Consider the following 27,902-nt stretch of genomic DNA (forward strand, 5'->3'; position numbering starts at 1 on the left):
CTTAATATTAATGCTAGGTATCATCTCTTTTAGAATACTAACACTTAACCCTATAGCGCCTTCATTTGGGCAAATAATTCATCTAAATCTACCTCCGTATTTCCAGAAACAGCTCCAGCATCTGCGGATCTAGTCTTTACAGGAGCTTCATAAGCTAAACGCAGGCCATCTGCAACATTACTTCCAACAGACACCGTAGCAATCGAATCTTCTACATCAGGCGAGTCATCCACAAGCTCGATACCCCATTCATTTGTTTCATGTATGGGCAGATCGTCTGCTCCAACGTCCTCTTTAATCACTGCTTTAGGACGCGCCTGATATTCTTTCTGTCGGTCCTGACAAGGTCGATCATCACATTGTGGAATTGGTCTTAAACTCATACGAGGGAAGAAATCAATCATTGCATTATAACCCAAATAGTCTGATACTTCACCAAAATTGAGTAGATATTTAAGAGTATTTTTGACTAACATCCCAGCTGTTATACCCATTGTAGTGGGTAAAGAAGCGGCACATACCCCTTCACGTTTCAATGTACGCTCATTAATATGTTCTGCTACAACAAGTGGTGGTGCACAACCGAAGCAAGCAGTTTCGCCAGGACGTATAAATTGTATATGCCCTGAAACGGCATTCTCAGATACACTGGATTCGAACCAATTCAAGTTGAGCTCATTGCATGCCGTATTAATGGCCATGCGTGCTTCAAAATTGTCTACACAACTTAAAACCAGATCGACCGGCGTATTTGATTGTATACCACCATGGGCCATGCGTGCTTCAAAATTGTCTACACAACTTAAAACCAGATCGACCGGCGTATTTGATTGTATACCACCATGGGCTATAGTATTTAAGAATTTATCAAATGATTCCACAGTAGTTATGTTGTAGTTGTGAGTTACGATATTAACATCAGGGTTTATGAAGCTCAAAGATCATAATGCGTCTTTTAAAGAATGAACAACAACGATTTGTCGATAAGGAGAGATTACTGACGATTTCAGCAGCACAAAAAATCTGTGGTAGAAAACAAATTGGTATGTGGAAACCTTTTATTAAATACACGCTTGATATGTTTATGTCTTCTACTGGGGAGTTATAGTGCGATCGCTTTGGGTTTAACCTGGGAAGATATTTGCAACTAGAGTAGCTAGTGGTGTTAAGATATATGTTAATTTAGCAGAAGAGTCATAACACTAAAAACTATGATCGAAACATGATTAAATTATGTTAAAATTTTGAGGAAGTCCCGTGGGCTCAGGGTGTGGGAATAAAGGCGCCTGGCAAAGTTCAGTAGTCATACTGCCTTAGGCGTAACCATTTTTTTCCTTAGCCATATCTACTGACATCGGCTATTGGTGCCTTAACCTTAAAAATTTGAGAATTTCATAAAAAAAGGAAAGGAAACGTAACTTAGATTTCCGTGTTCGCTAATAACATTAAAAAGTTGAGTACCCCATTCTTACTTCTTCGATTATAGGACCAACAGTCTTTGCATACCCTCAGTTTTAGTAACCATCTTTTATTTCTACGCTCTCAAGGGTCATTACATCGTCTCTCTCACTTTTGTTTAATGTAAATGCAGTTTCCTCGGAGTCTCGAAACGAAGAGAAAAGTAAGATTAATGATTTGATGGAAAGATAGTATGGGTTATGGAATTTGTAAGACGTTATTTTGATGCAAAATGACTTATGTCTACTCAGGTTACTCTTCTCTTCAAGAGCCAGCCAAGGCTATGTAATAGTATAAGGCCTATTGGGAATCGCAGCAGGGGTTGCTGAACTCGTTTTACTGATTCTTAAGATCGTGTACTACCCTTTTTGGTGAGAGCGACGTATCGCGTACCTATATCTAACTCAAAAGTCTTCGTGAATTTGCAATTCTGTGGCAGACCGTGTTCTGCGTTAGGGTTCTGGTGTCCTCGCTCGGGGAGCGAGTGAATTTGGGTTGACTTGTGGAATCTTTCCTTTAAAAAATATAGATAATGGGCCGAACGCCCTTAGATTCTGTGGCAGATCGGTTCGCCCTTCTGCGGTAGGTTTTTCCTGGTGTCCTCGTTCTGGGAGAACAAGTGAATGGGATGTTTTCTGGTGTCCTCGCTTTGGGTGAGCGAGTGAATTTGGGGTGGTTTCTTTTTTTGCCAGGGGCCCCCGGTTAGTATGATTATGAAGCCTCAGTTTTGCTTTTTGTTTTGCGAGCTTTTGGTAAGCTCCCATGCGTCCTCGTGTCTCTAGCTCCCTTTCCCCATTGCCCACAAGTAGCTAGGTGTAGGATTCCCCCTCCGGCAGACTCGGTACGAGACCGGGGGTGCGAAAAAAGAAAAATAAGATGTAGGATCGCCCTCCGGTAGACTCGGTACGAGACCGGGGGTGCGAAAAAAAAGAAAAATAAGATGTAGGATCGCCCTCCGGTAGACTCGCACCCTCACGAGACCGGGGTGGTTGATTATAATTAGGGCCGCGGGAGCGACGCAAGCTTAGGGATAGCGGGGCATCACGGCGCGTGGTTGAACGCGTCTTTATGTCCCGCGCTCCCTTTCCCCATTGCCATCGCGTAGTACGCCTTAGGTTTCCCCTCCGGTAGACTCGCACACTCACGAGACCGGGGGGTTGATGATAATGTATGGCTCGGGAGAAACACAAGCTTAGGGATAGAGAGACACGAAGACGTGGGTTCCTTAATATGCTTTCGATGCTATCACTAACCGTGGGCCTCTAATTGTAGGTAGTCGGGGGAAATAGTGTTTTGGGTTTGATTTTTTTTTGAAGGGAGGGGTATGGAGGAACGGAGGGATTGTTAGGAGGAGCACTTAGCCTTTTCGCAATCCGTCTCTTCCGTTGGAAGAAGGATCAGTTTGACCAAAGGTCGTCTGACTTGACCCTTCTCGGTTTTGAAGTCGACTACGCGTACTCGGTCATCTTCGCCGGGGTGTACGTTGACAACTCGACCTAACCTCCATTCGTTGGGAGATAAGTTGTCCTCTTTGAGGACAGCGAGATCTCCCACTTTTATATTTTGTTTGGGATGCTTCCACTTCACTCTTTTTTGAAGTTCGGATAGATATTCGGTTTTCCATCGCTTGCAGAAAGTGTGATGGAGGGCTTTGAGTTTCTGCCACCGATTGATCATCGAGGCAGGGCTGTCAATAGCATCCGGCTCTGGCGGAGCCAGTAGATGGCTGCCAGTGAGGAAATGACCTGGAGTAAGCGGCTCAAGGTCCGTTGGGTCATTGGATGCCGGGCTGAGCGGCCGCGAGTTCAGGCATGCCTCGATGCGGCACAAGAGTGTATGGAATTCCTCGAATGTGAATTTGTGTGGTGAGGCTATCTTTTTGAAGTGGCTTTTGAAGCTTTTAACTCCAGCCTCCCACAGCCCTCCCATGTGGGGAGTGCCCGCAGGGATGAAATGCCAAGTGAGCGACTGGTGGCTGTACTTCGAGACAGTATTGTCTCGGGCTTGTGAAATGAAAGTTTTAAATTCCAATCGTAGGGATCGTGAAGCTCCGACAAAGTTTGTACCGTTGTCGGAGTAGACGTTTTTGGGACATCCGCGTCTAGATATAAAACGGGCAAAAGCCGCAAGAAATGATGGGGTGCTGAGGTCAGTAGTGGCCTCCAGATGAATCGCTCGTGTGGAAAAACACACAAAAAGGCAGACATAGCCTTTGGATAGTCGACACCCTCTGCCGCGGTAACTTTTAATGTCGAAGGGTTCGGCGAAGTCGACTCCAGTATTCGTGAATGCACGGCTGAATGTCGTGCGTTCGCGAGGGAGAATACCCATAAGTTGGGTCTGAGCACGCTTTCGGTGTATCGTGCAAACTTTGCAATTATGAATGGTTGACCTAATCATGGTTTTGATGTTAGGTATCCAGTATTGGGTGCATATCAGACGCAACATGAGTTGATTTTCCCCATGCAGACTTTGTTGATGAAACATTAGGACTGTAAGACGGGATAACCGGCAGTTGTATGGGAGGAGGATTGGGTGGCGTTCATTAAAGGCTAAGTCCTTTGACGCCCCGAGTCGCCCTCCTACCCGAATGATGCCATCTTGGTCTAAGTAGGGATTAAGTGAAAGTATTGAACTTTTCCCTGCAATTGGTTTTCCGGCCTTTAGATAATTATATTCGGAACTATAATGTTGTTTCTGATAGATTTTAATTAAAAGTCGTGTAGTGGCCTTAATTTCATCATGTTTGTGCAGACATTATCATCCGTTTTGACACGCATGTAAATGACTGCTACATAAGCCTTCTCGGATGCGTCACAAAATCCATGGATCTCGATGTCGGTTCCTGGTGAAAAGTTGACCCATCTAGGTATACGGATTTTATCGATTTCATGGTATTGGTCGGTGAAGGTGTTCCATCGTTCCAGCGTACTGGTCGATACTGGTTCGTCCCAAGCGGTGCCTTCTAGCCAAATACTCTGCATGAGTATTTTTGCCACAATAACCATTAGCGCAAGCCAGCCTAAAGGATCGAAAAGTTTGGCTATAGCGGATAGGACTGCTCTCTTCGTAATGTTTTCCGGGTTGTCCAGCGTCCCTGCTTTAAAATAAAATAAATCGGAGTGGGCATTCCATCGAATACCTAATGCTTTCACTGAACTGGTATCTTCGAATGCCAGGAAGTTTTCATTGAGCAGGTCTGCTTTGGGGATGTCCCTTAGAATGTCCTCTGAGTTGGAGGTCCATTTGCGAAGTGGAAAGCCCGCTGATTGTAGGACTTGACGAATTTCATCTCTGGCTTTAATAGTCGATGTGATCGTATGTCCACCCGCTAACACATCATCTACATACATGTATTCTCGCAGTATGCTAGCCGCGGTAGGGTGCGAGTTTGAGACGTCGTCTGCTAGTTGTAGGAGCGTTCTTATCGCGAGATATGGTAACCGTCTTTAATTCGTAAAGACTAATAGGGTCATTCGGGGAAGTGCGATGCACAATACGTTGAAATTTGGTGTGATTTTCGTTCACCCAAATTTGTCGATACATCTTTTCGATGTCGCTATTGAATACGAAGCGGTATAGTCTCCATCGTAAGATAAGTATGGGTAGATCGGCTTGTAGAACTGGGCCTGGGAGGATAATATCGTTTAAGCTATTGCCGTTGGCCGTAGGGCTCGAGGCGTTAAATACTACGCGTACCTTGGTGGTTGTACTTTCTGCTTTTACAACGGCGTGGTGGGGCAGGAAATAATTATCCGAATCGTCGGATTGAATATTCTTTTCAATTTTTCTCATATGTCCGAGCGTTTCATATTCTGACAACACTCGAACATATTCTTTTCCTAAATCTGGGTTTTTTATTAGCCGCCCCTCATTCCGGAAGAATTGAGAGCATGCACGCTTCAGGGATGGTCCTAAGTTAATATTGTTAGGGTAATCCTGCCGGAATGGTAGTGACACGGTGTACCTTCAATTCTCACTTCGCTGCGTTGTTTCTTTAAATAGTTGTTCGCAGTACCTTTCATCCTCATTTAATATTTTATTTTTGGGTACATTTTCTACCTCCCAGAAAGCTTTGAGTTGATTGTCTAACGCAACCTCGTTGTAAAAAGACATAATGCTCTTCGTTGGATTCGGTGATTCGATACGACCGGTTAATATCCAACCGAACACTGTCTCTTGGGCTAAGAGTGTGTTTAGCACATTCTTCTTTATACCGCTCATTATAATGTGGGGATATATGTCTCCGCCAAGTATGAGGTCTACGTCTTCGTTGACGTAGAACCTCTTGTCTGCCAAAACCAAGTCTGGGAATGCCTGCATAGTCATTGCGTTGATATGGCAGGATGGAAGATTCCCAGTGAGTTTCGCTAGAACTAGTACGGGTGTAGTCAGGCTGAAGCAGGGATCCACTGGTGAACGTAGTTCGATGTTGGATGCTTCTTTCACCTGAGCTGACACCGCATTTGTGATGCCTGAAACATGGGCATGCATTTTCCTCGCTGGCAAATTGATTCTGCGTTTCAGTCTTTCAGTTATAAAGGAACATTCAGACCCAGAATCAATTAATGCCCGCGCGGAGAAGTCGGTACCATTATGGTGAATGTGTACACGAGCAGTTCCTAATAGCACGCCTGTGCTGGAATTGGCATGGCAGGATTTGACATTCTGATTCGCAGAGGAAGGTGGCTGTCCCGATTCCTGTCTTTTCCTTGCCTGTGCCGAAGTTGATGGGGCATTATCCGCATCTTTGAAGGGATTTCGTACCGCCGGTTGCTGAAGTGTGTCCGCATGCAGGAGCGTGTGGTGACGAGAGTGGCATTTGGAACAGTTGTATGAACTGGTGCACCTCGTCACTGTGTGTCCTGGGGATAAACAATTCAGGCAGCCATTTGTGGATTTGACGAATTTAATCCTTTCTACCGGGTTTAAATCGCAAAAACGTGAACAGTTGCGTAATCTGTGCTCCGTAGATTTGCACATTTTACACATTGATTTTGTTGTTTGCTTGGTTACTTTGGTTTGAAAAGCACCAAGTCTTTTTGTAGGGTTTTCCGTCGACTGGCGCGACGTGTTTGATTTTTGCACTTTAGAAGTGGCATTCCCTGTAAAACCAGACACGGTTTCAAGTGTCTGGAAACGATTTGACAAGAATTTGTCCATATCCTCCCACTTGGATATGTCCGTCTTGTGGTCAATGCTCTGCTCCCATAGAGCCAACGTATTTTCAGGTAATTTCGTCGAACATAAATAGGTAATAATCGCATCCCAATTTGAAACATCGATCTGATGTGTTTTTAAAGATGCCAAGCAATTATTTATGTCGCGCTGTAAGGTTTTGATAGAGCTGCCGCACTCGCTATCTATCTTTTTTAGATTAAACAAAATTTGTAGTTGTGAGTTTACGAGAATCCGCTTATTCTCGTATCTCTCACATAGGTTTTTCCAGGCTGTATCGAAGCCTTCATTTGTCAAGGGACATTTCTTGACGATGTCCTTTGCCTCACCTTGAGTTTTCTGATTGAGGTGGAACAACTTTTCTACCGGGCTTAGGCGACTGTTGTTTTTGTATATGGCCGTAAACAGGTCACGAAACGTAGGCCAAGATAGGTAGTCGCCCTTGAACACCTCAGTATCACAAGCTGGCAGGCGGATATTATGTTCGCGCGCACGTTCTCCCTCAGGTTTGACTGCCCTATCTTTTTCCTCCTTCAATTTGGCTTGAAGTTCAGCCATGTTCGACATGCATCTTAGGAATACGGCATATGCCGCTTTATGCTTGATCTTGACCGCTGCAATTTTCTTTCCGTCGAGCGTGTCAGAGCCAAGCAACTCCTCTAGGGCATTCTCTGCTTTTTCCCACTTAGCTTGCAACTCTTTTTGCTGTATTGCAAGAGTGTGCACAGTGTGCAGAGCCGCATTGATGTCATTAAAATCGGCCTCGAATTCGATTATTCGATCGGCCAATCTAATATATGATTCCATGTTCATGGATTAAAATTTGTGATCAAATTAAAAAGGGGTTATAAAACTGAAAAAACCTGTGCGATTCACCCAACCAACAATGATTAAAATATAGAAAAACTCTTTATTTAACGCTTTCAATTTGTTTATTTTTTCACTGACTTTGCAGCTTATTTGTGCCGTAAAACAGGGAGCAGGGGGAAGCAACACCAATGTGTTTTGTGCAAATAAAGGGGGCCACTCGCCACTTCCAAGTTAAATTGTATTGTATACTAAGTGCGCGCGTTGATATAAACTCGACGAAAAGTGTGAAACCGTGAAATAGATCTTATGCAACAAAGAACAAAAAACTGTGTAACAAGATTGATTAAGGAAATTAGTGACAATAATAGTGACGCAAAAGAAATTAAATTTTGCCGCAGTCAAATGGCGTGAAATTTTTGTGAAAGTGAGGTTATGTGCACCTCTTCCCTGTGCTGTGTCTGGAGAGCCTTACCGCTGGTGGGGGGACAGACCAGATAGTCACAAGGAATCTTAACCGACGTTAATGCAACGCGTTTGCACTTATTTTCTTTTTTGGCACTACACAGTTTTTTCACACTTTTCGCGGTTAACTACAATCACGTATGGCACTTTAAATGATTTTTCGCACTTTTTATTTATTGTTTTTAACCAACCAAAAAAAATGTGGCAAGAAATATTGCACTTACTCTGGCTTTTTATGGCGATTTGTATAGTGGTGCTTATGTGGCAAGTAGTTTGTGTGATGCAGTGGCTTCCGCTGGCTGTCGCTTGCTCAGTGTTTTGACGTTGGTATTAAATAATAGACTTTTTTGTTGGTGGGCAAACTACTTTTCCTAATGAATTTTTCGGGCTAATTATGTTGTGGACTGTATTGTTAAGGTGCTGTTTCCAATTCCTGGTGAGATAGGACCAAATGTTCGGCCGGTGTGCATCTAATCCTGGAGAGGTGGGCGCACCGGGTCGATCTCAGCGGGAGTAAGCGGGTTGGAAATGAAAATAAGCAAATAGACGAGATTTCTCGTTATAATATATGTGATTTATTGGGTAAATGTAAAACTAGCAATAGTTACAATATTACCTGAATAAACGCAGAAATACGGCAGAGATCGCTGGCGGCAGATGTTAACTGGTTGGCTGTTGAAATCAAAGAGGCCGGTTGTATAGCAAGCTACAACCGTTGACCCGCAAAATCCTCCGTTTTGGAGGGGAAAGGCACCCACACATCAACCCCGACATGCATATGCATGAGTGCTGACAAAAAGCACACATACACGTGCATGTACATGCATGCACATGCATGAGGGTGATGGTGTGGGTGGTTGTAAACTAAGTGGAGTATCGATTTGCAGAGTTGCATTGTGGGGGTCGCAATCAGTTGCGGAAAAGTTTGGCATCCTGCCTAAACAATGCGTAATGCCGCAAAATGTATTGCATAGGTGGGCATAGACGCTTAATGCTACACCATCCGCCTTAGAAAAAGAGGATTATATAATTGTTTTGTGAACAATTGTATAAGGCTCTTTGTTTGCATTTAGATGATTTTTATATTTTACTGTAACTTAATATTGTATTGAAAGAGTTTTTGGACTTAATTTCTGATTTGCTGACCTTCATACTTTTATTATTTGCATCTTACATATATTTTTTTTTTGTTTTTGTTCAAGTCCCTTTTTTTTAATGTAAAATTTTTAGATATAGAAATTTTTAAATTTTACTTATTTTATTTATTTTATTTGTTTTATTGCCGGATTCTAAATGTGTCGACTCATCTAAAATCCGCTTGTTTTTTGAAGCTTTTATTAATTAATCGGGTAAATTGGAATGATTATTTGTTTTAAATTAACAAAAGATATTTTAAATGGGTTTAAGTCTATTCTTATGGACTATTATATCTTTTGTTTTGTATGTACTATCTCTAATTCCTATACTATAATTATTATTTTTGTCTATACTTTTTACTTTATAACTTCCTTTGTATTTATTATCTAGCTTATGGCTAGCTTCTTCTCTTTCTAATACTAAATCTCCTAATTTTATTTCCTTACTAGTGCTACTTTTGTCGTAAGTGACATTTTCTTTTTCTTTAGCTTCTTTCACTAATTATCTAGCTCTTTGTTGTGCTATTTGAAGTCTATATTTAATTTCCTTATCATCTGCCTCATGATTATATACTGGACTTATTTTATTCTCGTTTAAGAATTCGTACATTGGAGGATTTTTCGCAAATATAAGCTCGTAAGGGCAATATCCGTGTACGGTCGATGGGGTCGTGTTGTAGCAGTACCCGAAATATTTTAAGTATTCATCCCAATCATCTTTGTCACTGGATATGTATGAACGTACATATTCATTAAACGTTCTATGACTCCGCCCTATAGTGCCCAAAGTTTGATTATGGTATGGTGATGAGTTTTTGTGCTCAACTTTTAGCAATTTGCACAGCTCTTCGAATAATTTATTTTTGTATTCGGTTCCCATATGTGTTAGGATTGTTTTCATGAGCAACTGTTATCGCATGTTTGGTCGGGACTGGGATTGTTACCAAGTATTTTGTGAGATCGCATATAATGGTAACTGCGTATTCCTTTCCGTTTATTGACCTCGGCAATGGTCCGACCGTATCGATCTGCACTATATCGAAATCTCTAGGAGGTGTATCCGTTATTGTCATTGGCTCTTTTATATGCTTATTTGTTTTATTCTTCTTACAGTGGATGCAGTTATTTACGTATTTCTTTATGTCACCTCGCATATTTTTCCAGCAATAGCTTTGTTTGATTTTCTTTATCATGCGATTTATTCCTGGGTGGCACCTCTAATAGGATCGTGATGATATTTCTGCAGAATTTCTCTAATATTCCCGGGACTAGTCACGTTCACAAGCCCTGGGGTTAGTGCAATTGTTAATTTTTTGAGAACCCTATTTCCTAATTCAATAAATTTGCCGTGGCCACCGTGGTGTGATGGTAGCGTGCTCCGCCTATCACGCCGTATGCCCTGGGTTCAACTCCCGGGCAAAAGCAACATCAAAATTTTAGAAATAAGATTTTTCAATTAGAAGAAAATTTTTCTAAGCGGGGTCGCCCCTCGGCAGTGTCTGGCAAGCGCTCCGATTGTATTTCTGCCATGAAAAGCTCTCAGTGAAAACTCATCTGCCTTGCAGATGCCGTTCGGAGTCGGCATAAAACATGTAGGTCCCGTCCGGCCAATTTGTAGGGAAAAATCAAGAGGAGCACGACGCAAATTGGAAGAGAAGCTCGGCCTTAGATCTCTTCGGAGGTTATCGCGCCTTACATTTATTTTATTTATTAAACAATTTGTCCCCTAAGGACAACTGTATCTTTTCAAGTCCTAAATTGGCGGCTTCTTTTTCGAGCCTGATAAAGAATTGTCCTAAGTCAATTTTATCATCTACAATTAGGTTGCTTGTATTTATAGTGCTACAAATTTTCTTTCCCTTTTAGAAATATAATTTCGGGGGATTGAAGACGAGCCTGACAAGTCTTTTTACTTCAAATTTATTTAGCGCTTCATATATTTTGGGGTTATCAGTGTGACTTTCTTGAATTTTAGCATTATTTGTTATATTTTTAGCTGTTGAGCTAGTTGTGACTTTCATTATTTTGCATGCTTCCACTGACATTTCTTTTAAATTTGTTATGTTAATGCGAGACAATGCGTCCGCGATGTGATTTTCTTTTCCAGAAATGTACTCCACTTCGAAATCATACTCCTCTAAATCAAGTCTTATTCGTGTTAACTTAGATGAAGGGCTTTTCATCGAGAAAAGGTATGTCAAGGGGCGATGGTCGGTTTTTTTTTGAATTTTCTGCCATAAACGTATGGTCTGAAGAAGGTTATGGCCCAATGGATTGCTGCTAGTTCTTTTTCTATTGAAGCTTTATTTGTTTCGCCTTTTGTGAAGGATCTAGAAGCGTAAGCAATTGGTACTGTTTGCCGTCATGTTCTTGGCTAAGGACTGCTCCGCAAGCATACCCACTAGCGTCTGTTGTTATGCAGAATTCTTTATTGAAGTCGGGGTATTGCAAAAGTTTTGGGCTGATTAATGCTTCCTTTAAATAGACAAACGCTTTTTGACATTCTTCTGTCCAGTCGAAGGAAATGTTCTTTTTGCAAAGCTTAGTAGTTAGGTAATTTTGAACTGTTTCAAATTTGCTTGGGTCGGGTAGTATTCCCTTGCGTGTGCATTTATGTCCTAAATAAGTTACCTCTTCGCTGAAGAATGGGCATTTAGGATGCAATTTTAAGTTGTATTTCCTACAAGTAGAGAAAACATCTCTTAAGTTTTTCAGCATGTGTTTTTCTGAACACCCTAGTACAACTAAATCATCCATATATAGAAATGCTTGTGATGGTTTGAGGCCTGCAAATGCCAGTGTCATCATTCTTTGGAATGAGTTTGGTGCTACTTTTAATCCATAGGGTAGTCTTTTAAATCTATATGTAACATTTTCTGCTGTGAACGAGGTTATATCTCTAGAATCTTGGTGTAATTCTATTTGGTGGAAACCTGACATAAGGTCAAGGCATGAAAAATATTTTGCTCTTCCAAGTTGGTCTGAAGTATCGTCAATTCTTGGAAGTGGGAATTTATCCGCTGCTAGTTTTTTGTTTACTTGTCTGTAGTTAACTACCAGTCTCCATCTTTTTTTCAGTATTACCTGGTAGTGATTTTTTAGGTACCAGTAAAATTGGGCTGTTATACTCTGATATTGAGTGTTCTATAATGTCATCTTCGATCAATTTATTAACTTGTTTGCTTATTTCCCCTTTTTGTGTCTCGGGCAATCTATAGTTTTTTATGTATACTGGTGTGTCATCTTTCATGTGTAATTTTTGCTTATAAAAATTATTAGAGGAAATTGGTTCTGTTTCCAGTGCAAATATGTCCATGAATTCTGTGCATAATGAGGTTAGTTGTGAATTGAACAATTTCGGAAAATTTTTAGTTAATCTTTTTAATTTTTCTGTGTTATTGATCTGTTTAGTGTGTGTGTTTGTTTTAATTAAATTGTAGTCATCTAAATTTTCAGTATGTATTTTGTATTTTGAATAGTTGTGTTTTTATGTGTGGTGTTTATAATTCTGACAAAAGTTTGTTCTTTATTTGTGATGGTGTTCGCTATGAAAATGCCTTCAGATAATTGTTGATAGGGTATGAAGATGGTTTTATTATCAGTGTTTGCTGTTACTTCTCTAATGACTTCAGATCTAGCAGGGATCGTAATTGTGTTAGCAGACAGGTAATTTGTTAGGTACATTGTGATTGTTTGGGGAAAGTCATATGGTCTTAGGATTAGTTTATCCTCTGTTTTGCCATAATCTAGAATACAATTATATTTCTTTATAAAGTCTAAACCTATTATTCCATCGCACGGTATTGGAAGGTCGTCTTCTACGACGTGAAATTTATGATAAATTAGAAGGTCATCGCCTTTTAAATCAGCTTTAATTGTGTCTAATGTACTAGTTATACCCTGACCAATGCCTTTTAGGTCTGTTATTTGTTCTGTATTTATTTTTGTATGATTAAGTACTTGATTCTTTTTAATTATGGAGATATCTGCTCCTGTGTCTACTAAAAAATTTGAAATTGAGTTATTTAATGATGTTTTTGTAGATATATAACTGTTTAAGTGTAAATTTAGTGCACACATTTTCCTATCTACTGATTTTGAAGTGGAGTTTCTTGGTTTTCCTGCTGGGTACAATTTCGCACGTTACGCGTCTGATTGTACCATCTGTGTCATTTTGGGTTTGTGCTCCTCTTTGGGCATTATTATTTGTTCTCGAATTATTATTGTATCTCGGCTGTGGTCTAAATATTCTGCCTCGGTAATTCCCATAGTTGTAACCTCGGTAACCTCCACGGAAATTACTTCGATATTGATTTTGTTGCCGGATATTTAAAATTGTGTTCGAGCTGCCTGTGATTTCCGTGCTACTGTTTGTGAATTTTGAAATTGCGTCGTTCGTTGTTGTGAACGTTCCCGCTTGCATAATCATTTTCACGTTATCATTGGAGCAGTTCTTGCACATCGCTTTGACTGCTGCTTGGGTAGCATATCTTGTTTCCAACTCTGGGTTTCATCCGTCTGAGATATAGGCTCCCTCCAATGACCTAGTTATCTTTTCTATCTCTTCAGTGTATTGATTTGCAGTTTTGCTAAGCTATTGGATATTCAGAAGTTTTGCTGCCAAACTTCTACTGATTCGCCTTTGATTGCAGTTTTTAAATTTAGTTTTATTTGTGCGATTGTATTCTCATTACTTATGAAATTTTTTGCCGTGCCTTTTAGCTTAGTCTTTATCATGGTTATAGCTATGGCTTCATGATTATCCTTGATTTGGTCGAGGATATCGAGGGCATCTAAGAAACTATGCAAATTTTCAGGCTTGCCGTCAAACTCTGGCAGCACTGATGAGGCGGTTTTGATAAATTCTACTACGGTTTGTGGCATTGTGATATTTATGAGTGGGATTTCTAGTGGCTTATTTTCTTCTATTGACGAAGTGTGACTCAATGCTGGTGATGGGGTGCGAATTTGGGACAATTCAGTTAGAATTGAGTTAAAGTCAATTTGGAGTTTTTCCTCTATTGTAGTTGGTATAGTTATTTCTATGTTGTATCTAGCTAAAGAGGATAACAATTTGTCTCGTATGTGGGAAAAGAATTGATATGCTTCTGCTTGGTGTTCTTTAGTGAGTATATTATTTACCTTATTGATTACCTGTCCTATATTATTTAGGGCCTCTACGATCGTGTTTAAGTGTTTCACTATAGTTTATATAGTTGGCTTTATCGTGATGTTTTTATTTATGCACTTGTATGCTTTTTCTGCCTTAATTTTCTCTTCGGATAATGCTTGAAAAATTTGTTCCCATTTGTTCATTTCTATCTTGGGGAAGCATGAGTGAGAAAAAAAATTCTAAATTTGAAGGGTTTTTATGAGGACGAGCTACTTATTCCATTTTACTGAGAAAATGTTTACGTTCATTTGTACTGAGAATATTTTTTATTTATTTTTAATTTCTTAATTCTCTAATTTTTTTTTTTAATTTTATTCTATCTTCCTTATTGGTTGTAATATTTAATAATTTAAAAGTTTCAGCTACTTCCTGCTTTTTTTTAAATTGTTTACCTTCCCGTTGTCTTCTTTTTTTATTTTCGGGGAAGGTATTATAGGATTTTCTTCCTTCTTGTAAAGTTTGTTTCGTCGCCGATACTCATCTATTGTAATCGGTGTTGGACCTTGCTTAGCTTTTTATTTTTTTTAACTTCTTCTGCGATTTTCATAAATTCCTCAATGGTGTCTTCGCACTTTTTTAAAGATTTTATGAAAATCTTCCTCAGTTTTTATTTCTTGCATACTAAAGGAGATAGCTGAGCTTTTTCTTTTTTTTTTTTGGTTTGAATTAGAAAAATTGTTCAAAATTCTACATATATATATTCTTCATATTTTTTTTTGATTAATTATAAATCCTATTTTTTTTTAAATTCTTAAGCAAAAACTTTCGTTTTTGCTCATAGTTTAGCTTCCATGAAGGCCGCCCAATTTGTTTCTAAATAAACTTATGATATGCCGCTTTTCGCCAATCATGATGCCAGTTTAAATCGTAGTGCAAAGTTACATACCGTCAGTCGAGTTGAAATATTATTCCATTTCTTCTATGCGCATCCAATTGTATCCAATTTTTTGTGTCGCCAGCTTGGTTGAAATGTTATTCCACTTCTTCTATGCGCAATCGGCTGCGTCCAAATTTGTGTGTCGCCAGTTTGATTGAAATGGTTTTTAAAAAAACGTAATATCCGTTCATGCTCCTTGTCCAAGTAAAATATTCGCCAGTGTTCTTCATCTAGTATTCGCCAGTGCTCTTGATTAGTGTAAAAATTATATTGCTAGGACTTTTTGTTAGCCCTCTTTGGCACTAATGTGTGCCCATTAAATTTTGTAATATATTTAATATTTTAATATTTGACTAAAAACTTGGCAGGATATCTGTTCAGCATGATCTAGCGAATTTTGCTTAATGAGAAAATTTTCAGCTAATTGAAGATCAGGCTGGCAGGATCGCCATGAAATATTTAAATTTATAAAACGAAATGTTTGTGGTTTGAATGTCTGAACATCAATTAATTTACTAAACAAATTCTTTTTCTTTTATAGATACATTCTGAACCTACACATTCATAATTACCTTAATACTAAAAATATGTACATTTGTATTAACACTAATCATACATGTAAATTTGTATACACGGCATGCATACATGTAGATTTTTAAGCATGGTATGCTTACCTGTAGATTTGTATGCATAGTCTGCATACATGTAGATTTGTATGCACGCTATGCATACATGTAGATTTGTATGCATAGTCTGCATGCATGTAGATTTGTATGCATGCTATGCATATATGTAAATATGTATGCATTCGTCAGCAAATCGATATTTTGTCTGGTTAATTCTCATGATTGGTTGTATTTAAATATTTTGGTGGAAACTAAAATTGATAATAAGCAGGATTTATTATTTGTGAACAGACAAGAGTTTCATATTCGGCATTCCATTGATGTTAGGTAACCGCTGTGTTAGGTCAATAATTTGTATAATATTGTAATATGATTGAGCTGTTAAAACTGTATTGCATAGGAGTTCATGATGCGTAATGCCGCAAATTGTATTGCATAGGTGGGCATAGACGCTTAATGCTACACTAATTCGGGATGATTTGGCGAGCCTTTCGGTATCATTTCTGAATGGTTTTCGGGATCTCTACGGGAACCCATAAGGGTAATTTCGGGACTTTTTCGGGACTATTTCTGAATCATTTTGGGACCCCTCCTGGTTAATATCTGGATGATTTTCGGGATCTGTCCTGGAATTTTAGTATCATCTTGGGACCCTTCCGGGATCATTTTAGATCTCTTCGCAACCGGTAGTTCAGCACACATGCCTTTTTAAATTATGAGCTTTTATGGCTTTGAATTTGCTGCTAATTATTCGTAATTAAAATTGGGTATGTTTTACCTTCAATCTAACACAGCTTTTTCATTCTATAATCGTGTAAGGAACTGTTATAACTATAATTACACTTTTTGTAATATTTTAACCAACTAGATACCCGAAAAAGCAACACTATTTTCGTCTAAAAAATTCTTTTTGGTTTAGCTAATTGTAGTTTTACTCCTTTGTTCTATGAGTAGTAATTCTTTCACCCCTTTCATATCAGTTAATTTAATTTAAAAACAAAATGTATTTTTTTAATTCGAAAAAACTGTATTGTACTATTCATGAAAGCGTGCCTTTCAGCTCATCTTCTCATTTATTTTTTGTTTTTTTACTAAATTAAAAAAAAAATTACATTAGACAAAAATAATTTTTAAACAGATAACTTGATAAGCAGGCTAACGTGAATAGCACATATATTTTATTTTCTCCTTGCGGACGGGGCCGCGGGTAAAGGCTAGTATCTAATATCTAATCTAATCTAATATCTAATATATATTATAAATGGGAAAGTTTGGATGTGAAGATGTTTGGATGTTTGTCCAGACATTTGTCTTTGTGACGCAATCACGCAAGAACGGCTGGACCGATTTGGATGAAATATTGCACACATATAGCCAATAGTCTAGAAGGATCTACTGGCCCCCTAGGAACAGTTATAATTTAATTATTATATTTTTTAGTTTTTGCGACTGAATCACGCCAGAACGGCTACACGGATTATGATGAAATTTGGGACACAGACAGTAGTCTACTAGCGAAATTTTTTTCGAACATGGAAAGAGGGGTGGGGGTCCCACGACCCCTTCGAGCAATTACTTTTTAATAATTTTTACACATTATAACTTTACGTATACTGGCCTTCACCAATAACACAGACGCAAGCGGTCAAATAAGTCGAGGGCTTACAAAGGAAGCAGTGACACCCTCCGCCGCCCCCCTTTATCTCCTCCTCTGGTGTAAAATCTATAAACTATTATAACTCAATATAAATTTTCTCCTAAATCAATAGTTTTTGGTATCTGGCACATACAGATCGAGATCTAGACAATTTTGGAGGAACGATCAGTGGTCCTCTCCTTCTACTCCCGCCATCCGCCCTCCTTCGATTGTTTTTATTAGCACGCTTTTATTAGCTTTACCTGTATGTTTCTATGTAACCTTTCATTCGCTCCAAAGCGCCTGCTGCCTTATTAACATGGCTTTATAATTAGCTTCACCTTATTTGTAATCCCGTAAGGGTCATATCGAGACCCTTCCGGGATCATTTCTGGATGGTTTTCGGGATCGGTCCGGGATCCCGCCGGGGTAATTTCGGGACTTTTTCGGGACTATTTCGGGATCATTTTGGGACCCTTCCGGGATCATTTCTGTATAGTTTTCGGGATCCGTCCGGGATCCCGTCGGGGTTATTTTAGGACATTTTCGGGACTATTCCGGAATCATTTCGGGACTATTTCGCGATCATTTGGGGACCCTTCCGGCATCATTTCTGTGTGGTTTTCGGGATACATCCGGGATCCCGTCGGGGTCATTTCGGAACTTTTTCGGGACTAATTCGGGATTATTTGGGGTATTTTCCGGCATAATTTCTGGATGGTTTTCGGGATCGCTCAGGAATCCGGTCGGGATCATTTCGCTACTTTTTGTTACGAATACGGAATTATTTGGGGAGGCTTTCGGCAACATTTCTTGATGGTTTTCGGAATCCGTACGGGATCCCGTCAGAGTCATTTCGGGACTTTTTCGGGATCATTTAAGGATAGTTTTCAGGATCCGTCCGGGATCCCGTCAGGGTAATTTCTGGACTTTTCCAAGACTATTTCGGGATCATTTTGGGATCCTTCCAAGATCATTTCTGAATGGATTTCGGGATCTGTCCGGGATCCCGTCAGGGTCATTTAGGGATCCGTTCGAGATCCCGTCAGGGTCATATCGGGAATTCTTCTGGACTACTTCGGGATCATTTATGGATGGTTTTGTTGATCGGTCCGGGATCCCGCCGGGGTCATTTCGGGAACATTTGGGGTATTTTCCGGCATCATTTCTAGATGGTTTTCGGGATCAGAACGGGATCCCGTCGGGGTCATTTCGGGACTTTTTCAGGACTGTTGCGGGATCATTTGGGGACCCTTCCGGCATCATTTATGGATGTATTTCGGGATCTGTACGGGAACCAATTATGGTAATTTCGGGACTATTTCGGGATCATTTGGGGACCCTTTAGGGATAATTTCTTTACTTTTTCTGTATTATTTCGGGATCATTTGGGAACCCTACCGGCATTATTTCTTGATAGTTTGCCGGATCCATCAGGGTCATTTCGGGACCATTTTGGGATCATTTGTGGACCCTACCGAGATCATTTCTGGATCCGTGGTTGTTGTTGTTGTTGTAGCGATAAGGTTACTCCCCGAAGGCTTTGGTGGTGATGTGATGGTCCTTTGCCGGATACAGATCCGGTACGCTCCGATAACACAGCACCATTAAGGTGCTGGCCCGACCATTTCGGGAACGATTTATATGGCCCTTTAAACCTTCTGACCATCCCTCCCTCCCCACCCCCAAGTTCCATGAGGAGCTTGGGGTCACCAAAGCCTCGTCTGTTAGTGAAACGGGATTCGAAGCTCAAAGGTGACACCCTCCGCCTCCATCCTGGATGCCGTAAGAGCCATTTCGGGATTTTTTTTTTACTTTTTCGGGATAGTTTTGGGGCCCTTCCGGGATCATTTCTGGATCCATGCGGGATTTCATTGTGGTCATTTTCGGACTATTTCGGGCCCTTCAGGAATCATTTCTGTATGGCCCCGGGGCCGCGGGTAAAGGCTAGTACTATATATATTAACTATGATTTTTTGACACAACAATGTATACTATATACGTAAGCAATCGGTGAAATTTGAAGCTTATAGCTGTGAGAATGGGGTAGAAATTGCAAAAAGTTTCTTATCTGACCAATCGGTTGTATGAGATATATACTATATATACAACCGATCACTATGATTTTTTCAGACAACAATACATGCTATATACGTAAGCATTCGGTGAAATTTGAAGCTTCTAGCTGTTAAAATGGGGCTAAAATTGTGAAAATATATATATACTATATATATATATATACTATATATACCACCATATATATACTATATATACCACCGATCTTTATCATTTTTTCAGACAACAATGTATGCTATATGCGTACGCATTCGTTGAAATTTGAAGCCTCTAGCTATTAAAATAGGGCAGTAATTACGAAAAGTTTCTTATCTGAGCAATCGGTTGTGGGGGATATATACTATATATACGACCGATCTCATCAATTTTTTCAGGCAACAATATGTGCAATATACGAAATTATATGGTGAAGTTTGAAGCGTCAATCTGTTAAATTGAGTAAGATATAAAAAAAATCCTCTTTTTCTTAAAAATCGGTTGTATGGAGGATATATGCTATAGTGGTCCGATCCGGCCGGTTCCGACAAATGTCTAATCAGACACCCAAATACACCCGCTCACCAAATTTTATCAAGATATCTAGCCGTAAAAAAGGGGCAAAAATGACAGTTTATAAGAAGTATAAAATATATATACCACCGATCTCTATGATTTTTTGAGACAACAATATATGCTATATACGTAAGCATTTGGTGAAATTTGAAGCTTCTAGCTGTTAAAACGGGGCAGAAATTGCGCAAAGTTTCTTATCTGAACAATCGGTTGTATAAGATATATACTATGTATACCACCGATCTCAATGATTTTTTCAGACATCAATATATGCTATACACGTAAGCGATTGGCGCAATTTGAAGCTTCTAGCTATACTATACTATATATATACTATATATACCATCATATATATATTATATATATCACCGATCTCTATGAATTTTTTGACACAACAATATATACTATATACCTAAGCAATCGGTGAAATTTGAAGCTTGTAGCTGTTAGAATGGGGTAGAAATTTCGAAAAGTTTCTTATCTGAACAATCGGTTGTATGAGATATATACTATATATACAACCGATCGCTATGATTTTTTCAGACAACAATATATGCTATATACGTAAGCATTTGGTGAAAGTTGAAGCTTCTAGCTGTTAAAATGGGGCCAAAATTGCGAAAATATATATATATATACTATATATATATATACTATATATATATATACTATATATACCACAATATATATACTATTTTAACGAATTTACTTGCAAATCCTCTTATTTGCAATCCTCTGCTAAGTTCGAATCACTAACCTGTTGAATAAATAACTACAATTTTTAATAATGCAAAATGGCCTTTATTAAAGTACTTCACAATAACACTCAATCTGTGCAACGAATAGCTTGCTTAATAACCAAATTGATTGATAGCTCAAATGAAACTCTACTATTCAAAATAATACTGCTCTTGCTCGTTAGATAGCGTCTTAGTCGAAACTGCTTGACAACTCAAATCAAACTGAATTCCAGCGCCTCTACAATTGCCGCCTTTTATACTCTTTGATTTCAACCTTCGCAACTTCTAGGCGCTTCCAGAATATACTAGTCCAGCAGTTCTCAAACTTCTCAGCTGTAACTACAATTGCACAAGTTTATAGTTTTTCTCATTGCATACTTATAGGAGTATCTCAGATATATGCATGTGTTTGTGCATTTACTCTCCGCTGCTCGTATACGTACATGGTACATATGTGTAGACGCAATTATTGTTTCGTTTATGTAGATACATAATGATTGATCTATGGATGTGAATTCACGTCACTGCTTAGCATCGGCTTAGAGACGGTAGCATCGCTCAGTGCTGCTAACATTCGTTACACTGCCCTCCACCTAAGTCTGATCGTCCCGATCAGACAAATCTCCCGATCTAAACGTCACTTGCATCTCCAAATATACCACTCTTATACTCCGTGGTTTCTCAATGCTTTGTATGCGGTAGATGGTATCACTGATCTTCTTCACAACCTTGTACGGGCCTTCCCAACTGCACCGAAATTTAGATGGAACACCTTTCCGCCGGTGAGGGTTGTTTAACAGTACCAAATCTCCCGCCAAGGAACCTTCCGAATTAAAGTTCTTGTCATGCCAGTGTATCATCTTACTACTCATTACCCTGGGCCGTTCCTTCACACTCTTTTGTTTGGCCAATGAACTACTTCGTAGAGCTTGCGCTGGACGGATTTGCTTTGCATAATCAGTATCGTTCCGACGCTTCACGACAGTCGTGTGCCTTGGCTTGATACCACCCTTACATTCTTTCTGCGAAATGCTTTCCTTCGTTTTAGTACGTCCGTTAGGGCTTTTCAATGCCAGTGTTTCTCTCACAGTTACCTTCGGTTTTGATTTGTTTGGCCCATTTGTTCCATCAACCTTTACCTTTGAATTTCGTGGCCTTTGTCGAGTCTTCTCCACCAGTACCCGATTACTGCTGAACCCTTTTTCCAAACTAAAGTTAAGTGGTATGTCCTGGTTCTTATAGCGCATAATTTTTCTGCGCATATCGATCCTGATATCATGGTCAACCAAGAAGTCAAAAGATGGTGTTCTTACCTTTGGATTACTCGTTGAAACTGCTGGGCGATTTAGTTGCAACTTCTCGAAAAGTCCTCTCAAAGCATCCACCTCGGCCTCGATTTTTTCTTCAAACTGTAAAATTTTTGTATCTTGCGCCTCCAACTTCGAGGAAATACGTCCTTCTTGCTCTTCCAGTTGAGCAGAGATCTGCGATGATATCTGTGCTGAAATTTGCGCCGACATTTCGGATATCCGTGCCTCTTGTGCTTCAATCTTCGCTGTTATACGGTTCTCCTGCGATTCCAGCTGAGATGACAATTGCGACGACATTTAGGAAATGCGCGTTTCTTTTGTTTCCATCTTCGATGTAATCTGTGTCGACATTTCTGACATACGCGTTTCTTGTGCTTCAATCTTCGATGTTATTCGTGTCTCTTGGGATTCCATCTGTGATGACATATACGTTTTCTGTTCTTCTAGTTGAGATGACATATACGTTTTTGGTTCTTCTAGTTGGGATGACATTGTCGATGTTTGAGCAGATATTGCAGCCAAAATCGTGTACAAGTCTGTGCTCGTAACTGTATGCGATGTTTCGTTTTTCTCTTCAATTTTTGTTGTTGTCTCGTCCCCATCAGGATAAAATACATACTCGTCCACATCAATTCCTTCTGCTTCCATTGCCTCTCGTAGCCGTGCCTGAAGTTCGAGTTTAACGCCGCTTGTATTCAATCCACGGCTCTCCAACTCCTTCTTCAGTTGCTGGATCTTCAATTCATTGAACTTTGTCATGTCCTTGTTGTCCGCCGGAATTTATTCAACAATTCCTCTTCTGACACCAATTGTAACGAATTTACTTGCAAATCCTCTTATTTGCAATCCTCTGCTAAGTTCGAATCACTAAACTGTTGAATAAATAACTCCAATTTGTAATAATGCAAATTGCCTTTATTAAAGTACACTCAAACTGTGCAACGAATAGCTTGCTTAATAACCAAACTGATTGATAGCTCAAATGAAACTCTACTATTCAAAATAATACTGCTCTTGCTCGTTAGATAGCGTCTTAGTCGAAACTGCTTGACAACTCAAATCAAACTGAATTCCAGCGCCTCTACAATTGCCGCCTTTTATACTCTTTGATTTCAGCCTTCGCATCTTCTAGGCGCTCCAGAATCTACTAGTCCAGCAGCTCTCAAACTTCTCAGCTGTAACTACAATTGCACAATTTTATAGTTTTTCTCATTGCATACTTATAGGAGTATCTCAGATATATGCATGTGTTTGTGCATTGACTCTCCGCTGCTCGTATACGTACATGGTACATATGTGTAGACGTAATTATTGTTTCGTTTATGTAGATACATAATGATTGATCTATGGATGTGAATTCACGTCACTGCTTAGCATCGGCTTAGAGACGATAGCATCGCTCAGTGCTGCTAACTTTCGTTACACTATATATACCACCGTTCTTTATGATTTTTTGAGACAACAATATATGCTATATGCGTAAGCATTCATTGAAATTTGAAGCCTCTAGCTCTTAAAATAGGGCAGTAATTACGAAAAGTTTCTTATCTGAACAATCGGTTATGGGGGATATATACTGTATATACGACCGATCTCATCAAGTTCTTCAGGCAACAATATGTGCAATATACGAAATTATATGGTGAAGTTTGAAGCTTCAATCTGTTAAATTAAGTAAGATATGACAAAAATCCTCTTTTTCTGAAAAATCAGTTGTATGGAGGATATATGCTATAGTGGTCCGATCCGGACGGTTCCGACAAATGTCTAATCGGACACCCAAATACCACCGCTCACCAAATTTTATCTAGATATCTCAAATATTGAGGGACTAGTTTGCATACAAACAGACAGACGGACAGACGTACATTGCTAAATCAACTCAGCTCTTCATCCTGATTATTTCGGTATACTTAATGGTGGTCTATCTATTTTCCTTTAAGGACTTACAATTTTGGGTTTCGTGACGAAATTAATATACCATTTCATTTTCATGAAAGCTATAAAAATAGGTAAGTACTTTGTGTGAGGATGCAAAGCTTAACGTTTTTTGTGGTCTGCATGTAAAAATTATTACTACGAATCACGTATTTCAACAATATATGACGTACACGTAACTATTTGATGAAATTTGATGAATTTTGAAGCTTTTAGCCGTAAAAAAGGGCAAAAATGACAGTTTATATGGTGTATATAATATATATAACACCGATCTCTACGATTTTTTCAGACAACAATATATGCTATATACGTAAGCATTTGGTGAAATTTGAAGCTTCTAGCTGTTAAAATGGGACAGAAATTGCGCAAAGTTTCTTATCTGAACAATCGGTTGTACGAGATATATACTATGTATACCACCGATCTGTATGATTTTTTCAGACAACAATATATGCTATACACGTAAGCATTTGGTGAAACTTGAAGCTTCTAGCTGTTAAAATGGGGCTGAAATTGCAAAAAAAAAATATATATATATTATATATACCATCATATATATTATATATATCACCGATCTCTATGATTTTTTCACACAACAATATATACTATATACGTAAGCAATCGGTGAAATTTGAAGCTTATAGCTGTTAAAATGGGGTAGAAATTGCGAAAAGTTTCGTATCTGAACAATCGGTTGTATGAGATATATACTATATATACCACCGATCTCTATGATTTTTTCAGACAACTATATATGCTATATACGTAAGCATTTGGTGAAATTTGAAGCTTCTAGCTGTTAAAATGGGGCTGAAATTGCGCAAAGTTTCTTATCTGAACAATCGGTTGTATGAGATATTTACTATGTATACCGCCGATCTGTATGCTTTTTCAGACAACAATATATGCTATACATGTAAGCATTTGGTGAAATTTGAAGCTTCTAGTTGTTAAAATGGGGCAAAAATTGCGCAAAGTTTCTTATCTGAACAATCGGTTGTATGAGATATATACTATGTATACCACCGATCTGTATGATTTTTTCAGAAAACAATATATGCTGTACACGTAAGCATTTGGTGAAATTTGAACATATCTAAACGATTTTTAAGATAAATATAAAATAAAAAATAGGTAAGTACTTTGTGTGAGGATGCAAACGTTTTTTGTGGTCTGCATGTAAAACCTATGACTACGAATCACGTATTTCAACAATATATGACGTTGACGTAACTATTTTATGAAATTTGATGAATTTTGAAACTTCTAGGCCTAAGAAAGGGGCAAAAATTACAGTTTATATGGGGTATATAATATAAATACCACCGATCTCTATAATTTTTTTAGACAACAATATATGCTATATACGTAAGCATTTGGTGAAATTTGAAGCTTCTAGCTGTTAAAATGGGGCTGAAATTGCGAAAATATATATATATATATATATATATACTATATATATTGTAACGAGTTTATTGAAATTCCTCTTATTTGAAACCTTCTGCTAACGTTCGTATCGCTAAACTGTTGAATATATAACTCTAATATTCAATAATGCAAAATGGCCTTTATTAAAGTACTTCGCAATACCACAACGTCACAACTAATAGCTTGCTGAAATCAAACTGGTTGTCGTGCCCACACTGTCGCTGTTTTATACTGTGCGGTTTCCTTTTTGAAATATTTCTAGGCGCTTCCATTTCCAGAACTTACTAGTAAGTTATCAGCAATAAAAGTACTCAGCTGTAACTACAGATGCACGATTTTTTAGCTTCTCTCATTGCGTACTTTCGGGAGTATCTCAGATATATGCATGTGGTTGTGCGTTGCTTCCCAGCTGCGTGTACGTACATATGTGTAGACATAATGATTGATTCGTTTATGTAGATACAAGTGACTGTCTGCTTTATTATCGTTTAGACCTCATTTACTTAGCATCAGACTAGTGATGTGTGTATCACTTATTGTCACTAATATTCGTCACATTGCCCTCCACCTAAGTCTGATCGTACCGATCAGACAAATCTCTCGATTTGACCGCTGCTAGCTTCTCCAAATGAACCACCCTTCTGTTTCGTGGTTTCCCAATTGTTTGTATGCGGTAGATGACATCACTGATCGGCTTCACAACTCTGTGCGGGCCTTCCCAACTGCACCAAAATTCAGATAGAACGCCTTTCCGCCAGTGAGGGTTGTATAGCAGTACCAAATCTCCCTCTCGGAAACCTTCCGAATTATTTTTCTTGTCGTACCTGTGTTTCATCATACTACTCATTACCCTGGGCCGTTTCCTCACTCTGTTGTTTGGGCAATGAACTACTTCGTAGAGCTTGCGCTTGACGGATTGGCTTCGCATAATCGGTATCATTCCCACGTTTCACAACAGTAGTGCACCCCTGCTTGAAACTACCCTCGAATTCTTTCTGGGAAATTCGTCCCTTCGTTTTTGTGCGTTCATTTGGTTTTGTCAATGCCAGTGTTTCTCTCGCAGGTACTTTTGATTTCGCTTTATGTAGCCCATTCGATCCATCAACCATTGCCTTTCACTTTCGTGGTCTTTGTCGAGTCTTCTCCACCAGTACTCGATTACTACTGAACCCTTTCTCCAAACTGAAGTTAAGTGGTATATCCTGGTTCTTATAACGCATAATCCTTCTCTGCATGTCGATCCTGATGTCATGATCAACTAAGAAGTCCACTCCCAATATAAATTCATCAATAATCTCCTCTACAACGAATTTGTGTAGAACTATGACCTTCTCAATTAAGACTTCACAGATCACTTCTCCCAGGACTAGGTTATACTCGCCAGTGACCGTACGCAACCTTGCTCCAGGTAATGGCTTTACTCTTCTGTTGACCAAATCAGATCGGATTAAAGAATGAGATGCGCCCGTATCTACAGCCAGTACACGCTCCTTGCAATCCGCATTTCCTTTAACGGTAGGACTGCTCGATTTCCTTCCAGTTTGCGATATAGGTATCACACGACATTTAATAACTGGGGCGAGTTCTCGATGTTTACATCTGGCTCGCTCTTGCTTATCTCCTCCAGCTTTGCGTTTACGACCAGCCAAGTTGGAACTACCATGACCGGTGCTGCAATGACGTGCAATGTTACTTCGGTTACCGCGCTTGAAACACTTCATAACTCCGACATTTTTTTGTTGTAATCCCTTCAGTGCTTCCAAAACTGTGACTAGCCAATCTGGCCTTTCCATTTCCACGCGATGAGCTTTGTATGCGGGCTTTCTCAAAAGTGACGCTGTTTCCTGAGTCAGTGCATGCGATACCGTTTCAGCAATTGTTAGTTTTGGATTCGCATATGTAGTTCGTTTCGTTTCCGCATCTCGTCTGCCATTTATGAAGCTCTGGATTTTTACCCTCTCGGTATATTCCACGGGTGTGTCCGCATTTGCTAGATGGGCCAGCCTTTCTACATCCGACGCAAACTCCTGCAAAGTCTCGTTAGCTTTTTGGTAGCGATTTTGCAATTCTATTTGGTAGATCTGTTTCCTGTGTTCGCTTCCGTACCGTCGTTCTACAGCGGCCATCAATGCTTCATAACAGTCGGAATGGTTTGTAAAATCTCAGCTACAGGCCCTTTCAATGCCATGAACAGTGCAGCAACGTTATCTTCAGCATTCCAGTTGTCCACTGTTGCGGTCTTCTCAAATTGTAGCTTACGACCTGGAAAGGAACAGAACCGTCATAGGATGGTGTTTTTAACTTTGGATTACTCGCTGAAACAGCCGGGCGATTAAGTTGCAATTCCTGTATACGACCTGTCAAAGCATCCACTTTTGCCTCGAATTTTTCCTCAAACTGCAATAGTTTTGTATCTTATGCCTCCAGCTTCGATGATACCCTTATCTACTGCGCCTCCAGCTGCGAGGATATGCTTATGCTTTCAACTGTTCAGCCAAA

At 39.3% G+C, this 27,902-nt stretch overlaps 1 protein-coding gene across 1 annotated transcript; it reads right to left on the reverse strand.

Moving 5' to 3' along the window:
- LOC137235984 (ubiquitin-like modifier-activating enzyme 5) lies at positions 1 to 27,196 on the reverse strand. Its single transcript, XM_067758719.1, has 4 exons — positions 27,001 to 27,196; positions 13,876 to 14,101; positions 835 to 933; positions 1 to 756 (listed from the first exon to the last, which is right to left on the reverse strand). The coding sequence occupies exons 1-4, from the start codon at positions 27,194 to 27,196 to the stop codon at positions 51 to 53; spliced, it is 1,227 nt and encodes a 408-aa protein (XP_067614820.1). The 3' UTR covers positions 1 to 50.
- Positions 27,197 to 27,902: the final 706 nt, after the last annotated feature.

The sequence above is a fragment of the Eurosta solidaginis genome, unplaced genomic scaffold (genome assembly GCF_040869045.1).
Source record: "Eurosta solidaginis isolate ZX-2024a unplaced genomic scaffold, ASM4086904v1 ctg00001172.1, whole genome shotgun sequence".
Lineage (NCBI taxonomy): Eukaryota > Metazoa > Arthropoda > Insecta > Diptera > Tephritidae > Eurosta > Eurosta solidaginis.

Bases quoted from the DNA above. Each gene is read 5' to 3' on its own strand.
- LOC137235984 (XM_067758719.1), bottom strand. From the start codon at position 27,196: ATGGAAAGGCCAGATTGGCTAGTCACAGTTTTGGAAGCACTGAAGGGA. The intron at 14,102-27,000 runs GTAAACATCGAG...TATCCTCTTTAG, and splicing joins TAAGCAAGAGCGAGCCAGAT to CTAGATACAACATAGAAATA. The intron at 934-13,875 runs GTTTGACGGCAA...ATGATCTTTGAG, and splicing joins GCCTCATCAGTGCTGCCAGA to CTTCATAAACCCTGATGTTA.